At 37.9% G+C, this 11,574-nt stretch overlaps 1 protein-coding gene across 1 annotated transcript; it reads left to right on the top strand.

Annotated features, from left to right (window-relative positions):
* Positions 1 to 3,210: 3,210 nt before the first annotated feature.
* On the top strand, positions 3,211 to 9,071 carry LOC111650289 (ectonucleotide pyrophosphatase/phosphodiesterase family member 7-like). The gene is made up of 6 exons (XM_023400169.2): positions 3,211 to 3,543; positions 3,970 to 4,115; positions 4,491 to 5,120; positions 6,528 to 6,762; positions 8,350 to 8,461; positions 8,619 to 9,071. The coding sequence occupies exons 1-6, from the start codon at positions 3,309 to 3,311 to the stop codon at positions 8,674 to 8,676; spliced, it is 1,416 nt and encodes a 471-aa protein (XP_023255937.1). The 5' UTR covers positions 3,211 to 3,308; the 3' UTR covers positions 8,677 to 9,071.
* Positions 9,072 to 11,574: the final 2,503 nt, after the last annotated feature.

Below are 11,574 nucleotides of genomic sequence, written 5' to 3'. Positions count from 1 at the left end.
ACTAGAGGCCCTGCATTCACATGAAGCGCAAGGGAACAAATATCCTCATGTGAAATGTCCTTAATTTACTTACAAGTGTACTTGAAGTTATCTAAACTGAATATATATATATATATATATATTTCTATATATATGTATATGAATTATTGAGATCATGACATGTGGTTTGTACAAGTTAATAAATAATGAAAATCCTTAAAATTGAAGATAGTAATGAAAACTGCCAAAATGTAGACGTGCATATTAGGGAAAAAAATATATCTCCAAAACTGGAGTTTAATATGTTTATATATTAATAAAATCATCTGCTGAAAAGTGTTGGTAGTGAACATTTTGTAGATTTGTTTATCAAGAATGTTGTGTCTGATTTGTAATGGAAAGACATTAACCAGGCTGACATGATGTTTGCTCCAAACGTGTAATTTGCTAATAGGAAAATAATAACACCTCCATGGCGTTTTCCTTTGGTTTGAAGTCTTACGCTTGGACTTGCTTGCATGTAACCTGATAATAAGCCACTCATGCATCAAAAGTTTGTTTGCTCACAATTCAAAACACATCGATCTCTGCACGCTGGCGTGGTACTTGATGGTCTACTTCCAGTCACAGCAGGGAAAGAAACAGTTTGCCATTCAGACACCAAGTGAACAGAATACAGATGCAGTTAAGAGTTTATTTTCACTCATGAAGGGGTCGTTGTGTGGTTGTGTTTGTGTTTGGATCTGACTCCTTTCATCAGCAATTCAGACTTAAGAGTAAACATTTTATATGCATTGTGGAAATTCAAATGTTGAACAGTTCGCTTGATCGTGAGGTGTTTTTTTTAGCATGACAATTCTCACAACTATCATCACACTTATTAGATTATGTTTTTATTTTTCAAAAAACGTAATTTTATACAACTTTTATTTAGAGCCATTTTGCGTAAAATTAAATAAGCTGTGAGGATCATGGGGGAAAAAATCATTTGGTCTTGTGTTTTTATCTTGATCTCGAGGGACTAATCTGTAAAGAGTTGATAGTATGTCATCAAAAAACTGACAAATCTCTACATATCTGCATGTGTCACAGATGCATCTTGAACAAAAGTGACAAATTCTTGATTGTCTCGATTGCTGCTGGTTTATTTTTGGTTCAAACAACCTTCATCAAGTTTAAGAACAATCATTACAAGGATTATAAGCACACACAGATGCTAATTAAATTATCCAATCAAAGGACCACAAAATTAGATTAACTGGTGAATGAAACACAGTAGATAGACTTGTTGTATTGATCCCATATCTACAACTTCCCTTATTCTTTGGGCAGCGTGCAGTTATTCCATGGACGGCAAATATATGCATTCAGTAAATTGTGGATATAGGTCTTTTATCATACACCTGATGTTGCCATTTTCTAATTCTTTGACTTTGGGAAAATATGTGGTTGTTATATGGATATTGCTTCCATGCTCTTTGATGCATGATGAAATACTTTTAGCATTAACAGTCTGTCTTTTCAAAGCTTGTGATATTTCATGGATGTTTTTTATGAAAAGATGTTGTCTGTAATGAATAACCTTGATGGCTATGTGTGTGTTTTAGCATATAATGCACCAGCTGAACACATTTTTGTGTTTCTCTGATTGGATGATTTATTTATTTGCATCTATGTACTGTATGTATACAGCATTTGGAAGTGTTGTAAGGCTTGTTCTTTCATGTACATGATTAAAGTTGTATAGACAGAAACGTTGTGTAAAATAAATAAACCAGCAGTAAGTGAGAGAGTGTGTGGAGAGTTTGTCACTTTGTTCAAGAGTCTTAAGTACAAAAAAAAGAACACAAATCAAAAATTAACAAACTTCCCTTCAAAATAGACATGAGTCGACTTCTACTCCATTTCATTTTTGTAAGTCTAAAGTTTGAGTTGTAGTGACAGATTCAGAAGTTTGTAGGACGCACTTTTGAATGTACAGTATGAGAGGATTTACAGATGTTCACAGGATGTAACATTTTCTAGATGATGATTTGCATGAGTTGTCAGAACCTTTGCTTAAAGACACAATACTCTCTGTTCAGCCTAGGAAATACCATGTTGTTAATTTGTGTATTAATAATGTACATGCTCCGGCTCAAACGGACAAAGTTGTTTTGGCAGGTTGTGTATGGGCAGCAGGGAGTGCTTAAGGCAAAAACCTTACTTTTCTTCTTCAAGAAAATGTGAGATTCCCTGTGGAAATTCTGTGCAGGATTGAGAGGGTCGGATAAAGTTTGCTTGCCCCTTAAGTTCAGAGTGTGTGTGTTTGATAAAGTTCTCATAGCAGAGATCTGAGACTTCCACCAGTCTCAGCAGTCCTAAACACTCCTCCAAATCTTGCTGACAGTGGACGATGAGCATATAGAGTTAATATGAGAATGCTAATGAATATGAATGAGGTAAATGAAAGCTGATGAATGTTATCCCTTATCTCCATAAAGATTAGACAATTCCCTTGAACCTCTTCCAAGGACATACACAATAAAGAACAAATTTGAAGAGTGAGCTTGTCTAGCAATTTGATGGACGTTGATAAGGTTACATCACAAGGCATGATATATAATGTCTGGATGAGAACACTGAGTATGATCTGAGCTGAAACACTGAGGAGGCTGCAGTTCATTTTTAATAGTTTGTCCATCGTCATGGCCGTTGCTAAAAAAAAAAATCAATGTAGATTTTAAAAGATCTTTTAACAATATCCTGAGGCTAATATACACATTAGAGTTATTAAAATGAATATGTCTATTAGGGTCTTTTCTTCCCGAGAGACCACCGCTAGCTGACAAAGAATATACTCTCAATTTCCTCTTCATTTTCCTGGTGTCAGATCAATCATGCACCATCCCAACTCAAGGTGAAACCCATCAAAGTGTCATTCCCCCATTGTCAATGATTCACAGGAAACTCCCGACACACAGACAGGCAGCCAGACAAACAGAAAGACAGCATCAACAACCGAGTTAGGGGGGGAAACAAACAGCCGTGATGTCCGGAGAGATTAATCTGCTTTACTGGCAGTCCTCAAGAGCAAAACGGGGAAAATTCACTGTGAACACAACTCCCAACCGTAAAATCGACTCATAAACACCATTGGGCCGCATGCAGGAAAGTGCTGAGATAAAGTCTGTCCAATCTAACAGATAAGATAAATTGGTGAAACTTTGCTCAGAACATGTTGGCTTCAGAAACCTCAGGTGAGATGCCAAGAGGTGGATCCTCTTGTAAATGAGAGTTTTAGCTGGAGGATAAAGTCAGTTAAGATCTGTGAAGTGCCTGTGTTCACCATGCTGTGGACTGCAAGTCTGTGCCTCCTCTGGGCTTTGTCCATCCTCGGAGCGCCGGTAAACAAACAGAGACAGAAAGTGCTGCTGATCTCCTTCGATGGTTTCCGGTGGGATTACGACCGTGATGTCGACACACCAAACCTCGACAAAATGGCCAAGGATGGAGTCAAAGCCCTATATGTCACACCTCCTTACCTCACCATCACCAGTCCTACACACTTCACCCTCTTGACAGGTAAAGTGTTTCATTTTCTACAACAGTGCTTTCAGTTGGCAGGGGATCTGCATATCATGACGGAACAGGAAACTGCTCTGAGTTTACTTTGCAAGGACAGAAAAAAGCCACAGGAAAAAGGAATTAGTTGTAATTGAATGTCCCAGGGTCCAACAGCTTTTATAGCTGAGTAAGATGATTATGCTTGGATGACTGAGGGAAGAATTCTCTGCTCCCTTTCTTATTTTGACTCTCAAATCATCAGTGCCAGCTAAAAGAAATTTAACTTCCTTGAAATTAAATTCCTCTAATCTCCGAAGTTGGTCGTAAGACCTTGTCCAAAAGCGTCATGCCACTCAGCCCGTTAAGTTGATAGAATTTTTAATGTGAATGTGTCACGCTATGAATAATGAGTGCAAGCCGACTGACAGTGATTCTCTTCTGTAGGCCGCTACATTGAGAATCATGGGGTAATCCACAACATGTGGTTCAACACAACCACCACTGAGAAGAAGCCTTACTATCAGACTCAGTTTGTGAATGAGTGGTGGGACAATGGCACTCTGCCTATCTGGATCACAGCGCAGAGACAGGTGTGTGCAGCACAATTTCCATCTTATCTCTGAGATACTGTTTTGCTGTTTACAGCACTAGAAACCATTTCTCTTGACAAAACACCTCTGAAAGCCTGCTGAATGATTTCATGTAGATCACTGCAGTTATATTGGAAACTATTTTGCAGGTATAGATGTTAACTGCATGCAAATGAAAGCTGCTGTAAAGCTGCCTAAAAAGTTCAGCTGTATGTTTAAGAAAATGAATAAAAATGCATCAACTACTAATTTGATTTCCTTGTATGCTGACAGTGTGGACAGATGAGTTCTTGGCATACTTGTAAACATGCCAAAGTACATGTGTCATATTTATGTGTGTGATGTTAATGTGGCCTCTTTTTCCTAACCTTCAAGGGCCTAAAAGCGGGCTCTCTTCACTTTCCTGGCACGGCTTCCAGTTACCAGGGACAGGTTGCTATGGTGCGGGAAGTGGAGCCACTGCTTTACAACTACAAGAATGAGACTGCTTGGCGAGAAAACACAGACAAGGTGATGGGCTGGTTCAGAGACCAGGATCTGGACTTTGTGACCCTGTATTTTGGTGAGCCAGACGGAACAGGCCACAGATATGGTCCGGACTCGCCAGAGCGTCGGGAAATGGTCAAGCAAGTTGATAGAACTGTGGGCTACATTCGACAATCAGCGAAACAACATGGGCTGACCAACAGCCTGAACATTATCATCACAGCCGACCACGGCATGACCTCGGTGTACCGCAATGGTCAGGTGGAAGAAATCACCCTGTCCAAGATCCCGGGCTTCTCGTTCAGAGACCTGTCGTTTCACCTGGTGGACTTTGGGCCCTCTGGGATGTTATTGCCAAAGCCAGGCAAGCTGGAGAAGGTTTACAATGCCTTGAAGGGTTCACATCCACACCTCCATGTATACAAGAAGGAGGAGATGCCAGAACGCCTCCACTTTGCCAAAAATGATCGCATCCTCCCCATCATTCTCTGGTCGGACCCTGGATATGTAATCAATGGGGTGCGTTGACAGATAAAGTCACATTTGCTTTTTATGTCTCTCTTGTTCAAGAACTGGATGTTACCTGTCAGACTGAAGGCATGAGTTATCTAATAACTGAGGGGCTGCAAGAGTGATCAGACATATGTGTCTCTGATATCAATGACTTGGGTTTGGAAAGTTTAAAACTATAGAGTGACTTGCAGCAGCAGTTTTCTACCCAATGCAAGTCCTACTGATTTACCCTTTAAAGTAAATAGCTATTCCATGTCATCATTTCCACTAACATGCCAAGTTGCAGAGTACTTAAAACAGCAGCAAAATGTAAAGATATTACTTTTACTACTGAGACTCCTTAGAATAACCGCTGCTACAGCATTTCCATTTCATGTAGAGGTATTGGCAGCTTACTAACAGCCAGTAATTTATGTGATAATGGCCTACTTAGCTGGTTAAAGGGAAATCAAATGATAACACTAATCTGCTGATACAGATAAATAGCCAGATAAACAGTCTTGACATCAGAAATACTGAAGTTACCAGCTGTGTTTTATTTATAGAAAATGGTGAAACTGGACACTTTTGAACTAGAGACAAGGAGTTAAATTCTAATCTTAGTACATTACAATTTTAATCAAGTGAATTTGCACGTCCTCGGGATAATCCAGGCCTGGCTGATGACATGCAGTGCTCTCAAATGCTTCAGGAAGCTATTCATGCCTCAAAATTCAAAATTAGCATTTTCATTTCAGTCACTTCACTGTGCAGCAACTTTGCAACTGAATGTGTCAGTCAGTATTGAGAACCATCAAGTCTTAAGTTAATTTAAGTTATTGAAATCATAAAATGTCTTCAAATCCTGACGATGAGGAAAATAATCAGTCCTGTGAATCCACTGATGAAATGGGTTATCTAAAGACTACAGGTTACGACCTGCCGTGACTGTATTATCTGACGGTCATTTTATGGCCACTTAAACTCCTTTTAGCTTCATCCCAGGGAAGGATATGTATGTTGAGACCCTTACATAATAGCTAAGATAACTGGGTCCTCCACATAGTGGTATTTATATCACAGTTTGTCTCATTAAACTTAATATATACTACGACATTATCAAATGAATGTATGTCCTTAAAGTATTTTATGAAAATGGAAATTTTAGAGATGATTAAAATTCTCATTTAGTCACTTTCATCAGTTGATAGTAATCACAAAGCGAAAACAGGCCTTCCTTCTACAATATGGAAATGACTCTTTCACTTGGCCAATACCTCCCTCTGCTGAGTAAATAAGAGTAGGCCAAGATGTGTGAACTCTGTTGCTGGTAATGTCCTGTTATTAAAATCACTGGCTTAAAAGAGCTGCAGTCTAAATGAACCTAAACTGGGTCATGCGAGTTGTGGTAACTGTCCCTGTGTGTCCTTGCAGTATTTCCCAGTTCAGTTCCACAAGGGAGAGCACGGCTTTGACAACCAAGAGATGGACATGAAGCCTTTCTTCAGGGCAGTGGGTCCGGCGTTTCAGAAGAATCTGAAAGTGGGACCTTTTGAGACGGTAAACATCTACCCCTTGATGTGTCACATCCTGGGCATCCAGCCGGAGGTCAACGACGGCCACCTGAATGCCACCAAACACATGCTGGTTACTAGCACTACAACTCAGGGTGAGTTTATATCAGACTAATGAGCCTCTCCCCGTGGCCTCGAAAGTGTGTCATTCCAACACCTGCTCCTTCATTACTGGGCCATTCATCCATCATTTCCAACTTCACATATGTCCAAATCAGATGTAGAGGTACTGTAGGTTAAAACTAGAAAGTACATCTGGCATTGCTCACAGTAAGTTCCGAAAAGAATATGTAAAAATGTGATGCCAAGTGTCTGCTGTTAAACAGCTACAACAGGGACAATGTTGGCAATATTCTATATTTGTGAATAAATCGTGCGATGTGTTTATCCTCTCTCGATGTTTTCTGACTTGAGTGCATCAGACTAAGCTCTCTGGTTCCTACTGAAGCCATAAAGTAAATCTTTAAAAATGGGTCACTAATATATGTCTGTGAAGATTCATCCAGGTCATGGTATTTCTAAGTGCTGAATGTAAGGAACTGAACTTGCTTAAGGTTCTTGAAGACGTTTTATTCGAAAGGCTTCATCAGTTCTGAAATGAAGGAAAGGTCACTAATATACTCTTTTTAAAGGCTTTGTAAAAGTCTGTGCACTGTAGTTAAAGTTACAGTTACAGCTAACTTTACTCAATCAGGGAATATATAAAGCATTTCATATAATGATTATCTGGAGCAGAATCAAGTCAAAAATAAACTACAGAGTGTGTGGTAATAAATGTCAGAAAGTGGAAGTGTGGCTCACTGATGTGTGTTTAATAGTTTTTGGACAATAATGAAGCTCTATGGCTCAGAGGAATAAGATATATCAGGCTTTGTTACACTTACATTTATTAGTAAAATCAATTGATGATTTGTGTGTGATTTTACTCACACAGCTCATAATTTTGCAAAGTGAGTTTTAGATTTTACATCTGGCGTGGTCATTTAATTTGCTAGTAGGGGCAACATAATCTGACCTTAAGACTGTTGAACTGCAACTCAAGTTTAAAGCAACCAAACACATTTACGTAAGTATGGAAGTATAACATTTGGGCACTTGTACTTAACTTGAGTGTTTCCATTTTAACCTACTCATACTAAAGGCTCCTTGTTTTTGTTTTATTCCGGATTTTCACCCAAAAATATTGTCTACTTAAATTTTTTGTTTGGCTTTTAAGAAGGCACATTAATTTGGACTGACTTTCATTTGAATTTGTCCTGAAACTAAAAGTTGTTGTGTTTCCTGTTGTAAGACACAGATGACACTGATCACAGCAGTTTTCAGTAAACAAGCTCCTCTTGTGGTGAGCAAAGCTCACAACGTACAGAAGACCTTTGTGCCTGAGTGACACAAAGAAGCTATTGGACAAAATGTAAAAGTAATTGTTATAGCGCCATCATGTGGTTAGTTGATGCAGTTTAGTACTTGAGTAAAGGCAGTACTGGTTGCTGTAAAACAGGTATTTTAAGGGAGGAAGTAGAGGAATAAGATCACAATGAAGCAAATGGGGTAAAATAACTGTGGTTCTTTAAAAATACTCACACAAAATTCAGCGGTCTGCAAAATCAGTGTAGAAATATCAGCATCAACTTTCCAAAAGCACAAACCTAAAATTTGAATGTGTTCTGTTTTTTCATGTCAAGATGTCCTGCAAAACGTCTTCACGGGACTAGCTGCAGTGGCTGGATTTCTTGTTTTAGTTTTTATAGTGATGATAACCTACACAACACTCAAGAGGAAACCGAAGAATAAAAGGTAATAACAAAGTAATTAAAACAATTATTACATGCCATTTCTGTTTGTCCCCTGTAAGTATAGGCAAAAAAGGTCAAATTCAGTAATTCACGAATAAGACTATTTTCAATATTGATATAAAGGTAACAATATGACAATTGTATCTTTCTGTTTTCAGATCAGGAAGTTCGAAACATCCTCAAGAGAAAAAAAATACAAAGCAAACTTCATTTTGATCACCACACAAAATCGTAATTCTTCAGTGTGAGACTAGGAAACAGCTGCCTGTGGACAGTCTCTCTGGGTGATTCTATCTCATCCTATATGAGGATATGGATTTTTCTTAATCACACAAAGAACCAAAAAGCAGAGGTGTGTGTAACCATTTTACAAATTATTATTTTTGGTTTAAAATGGAAAATGAACAGAACTGGGTGAAGAGTAAATGAATTCATCAGCCTACTTTGAGTTTATTTTGTTTAGTATTTCGTTAAATCTAATTCTGTAATGCAAAGTGAGTGAAGTATAAAATGTAAAGTAAAAGTAAATTATAAAATGTATATTACTGTCTGTTTCACAACATGTTGTAATTAAATGTCTGAATGAATAAACTTCATTTACCTAAACCTAATTTACGTAAGGCTATGCGGTTGTCTTAAAATTGAGCCTTGAATAAGAGCACCTGAGGCCACAAATTAGGATTAACTATTTAACTAGGCCTATTAATTGTTTTGAAAAACACAAAAAAGTTAAAATAAAAAAGCACCATGTAGAGAAAAGTGATTAATCGAATATGCAAGTCGAAAAAAGTGTGTTTTAAGATCTGATTTGAGAACAAAGCAGTAATTACTTTATAATGAATATGTCTCTACTTTCACTTACAATATGTGAACATCATACGACGGTGCCTGCCATGGGACATAATTCAGCAACCACATTCTCAGTTACCCGCCTCTCTTCGCGTAATGGTGTCAAGTTAAGCACGCTAGCACCGGACTTCCGTTTACGATTTTCAAAATAAAACTATACTTGAAGTCTTGCACACTAGTGTAATATTTTTTCCATTAAATTGAAAATATACGTTAACACAGATACCAGAATTACACTGTTTGTACAAGAGGATGCCATTTTTTCTAATTCATGTTTTTGCAGAAACGTTGATTATGTTTTAATTTTACACGAAGAAGATAATGCAGTAATACAAAACATGTATTTCAGCATGTGTGCTTCCACCAGTGGATGCAAGCCTACATTTTATAGCTGAACTATATATTTCCTTGAAAAATCCCTTTCATTAGATGATTGTGTTAATTAGTTTTAATTAATCACTTATCCATTTTGAATATTTAAATGATTTCTAATTCACATCACTTCTAGCTAATTTAAATATCACTTTAATTAACTTACTTACTAATGTTTACATTACAAAATTTAACCTATATAATCAATCGTTATACTGGCTACATTGCTCACTAATAAAGCCAATACCAACTGACATTGCTGGACTTGCCTGAGCTTATTCCACCAACTGCAACATTTTATTATTTTTTTATTTTATTTTATTTTATGTATGATAGTTATATTGTATAACCCAGTTTTATAAGAGACATATAGTTCTATTTTAGGGTGCATTGTTAGCATCTGGTAAAGGACAACAGATGGCAAATTAGCATTCTGGCTGATTTACATTACACTGACAATTGAGCACCATCATTAACAAACAAATTAATAATACAATTTACATACATTATTACTTTAGATTAGATTTTTAAAGATCCAGCTATTGCCTCTTCAGACCTGTTTAGTTATATTTCCACTACGGCAATTTTCCGCCGAGTATTATCAGTGCTTTAACTGACAATACCTTTATTTTGAAGGCACGACTCTACACACCCGGCCCTGTCGGAGTGTAACTGTCATTAACTTGGCGCAGCTCTTGTCTTTTGATAAAGGATTCTTATTCGGGGTGAAGGCAGACATGGAGGAACTGAGCGCCGTGGGAGAGCAGGTTTTTGATGCCGAATGCATTTTAAACAAACGACTGAGAAAGGTTAGAGCTGTAAAACGTCTCAACGTATATCCGCGTTTTTATTTTTCTGGCGGGTGTTTACAAAGGTTCTTCCTCTTTTGGTTTATCTTTCAGGGAAAGTTGGAGTTTCTTGTGAAGTGGAGGGGATGGTCATCCAAGTAAGTACAAGTGGAGCTGCTCAGCACGAAACAATGAAAACAACAACAACGTGTCGCTTGTTGCTTTTGGCGAAACTGTTGAAGCTAAACCGTTCGTTTTTTTCTCAAAGGTCCGAGTCCAAAATACAACAACGACGGGGTGTTGTTCGTTTGCGTTTCTTATGGCAGTTTCTCCAAATACAGCTCACAATTCTGCCTTTACATTGGCTTTCTTTTGTTCATAACACCTCAAATTTGGGAACTTAGCGAAAAGCAAGAGAAAATACTTTTTAAACTACATCAATTTCGTCTTTCTGGATTTCCATTCCTCTATTTTTTTAAGATAATGGCGGTTTTTAACTAATTTAATTGCTGACTGAAAACAAGTTTTTTGTGTGTGTGGCTCGGACACGACAATCAAAGCACTCAGATTTCCAAGGACTGTTTTATATTTGATTTATAGGCACTTAATACCCTGATATATTCGTTACATAACTCATAATTCAAAAGTGATTTTGAATTATGAGTTATTTTTACACTGCATTAGTGTCGCTGCTGGTTAGGCTCCACTCTGACTTCATTTCTTGTCATTTGCCCTTTCTGTTCACTCCACATTGTTGCTGTAATCCACCATCAATGCACACGGTTGCCTGCCAGCTCCATGGCTTTCTGTTAGAACCACATCCTTTGTGTATGTGTGTGTGTGTGTGTGTGTGCGCGCGTGCGTGCGTGTGTGTAGGGAAAGGGTGGGGGTCGATTATTTCACTGGTGACTGCTGATCAGAATGGGCCATTCAACAACAAGTGATGAGGAGAGAGGTCATTACATATGCATGTAGCTCAGATCACTTAAAGAAAAAACACAATGACCTTTTCAGGTCTGTTTCTGCAACAAATCTGACTCAAGTAATTCAGTGAAAACAGCACCGGGCCATGTCAATGCTGTCATACAGATGCAGCAGAGAAACA

This window comes from Seriola lalandi, unplaced genomic scaffold (genome assembly GCF_002814215.2).
Source record: "Seriola lalandi dorsalis isolate HSWRI2012SDOR001 ecotype SW California unplaced genomic scaffold, Sedor1 jcf7180002052136, whole genome shotgun sequence".
Classification (NCBI taxonomy): domain Eukaryota; kingdom Metazoa; phylum Chordata; class Actinopteri; order Carangiformes; family Carangidae; genus Seriola; species Seriola lalandi.
This window is presented reverse-complemented; position numbering and strand designations above follow the sequence as displayed.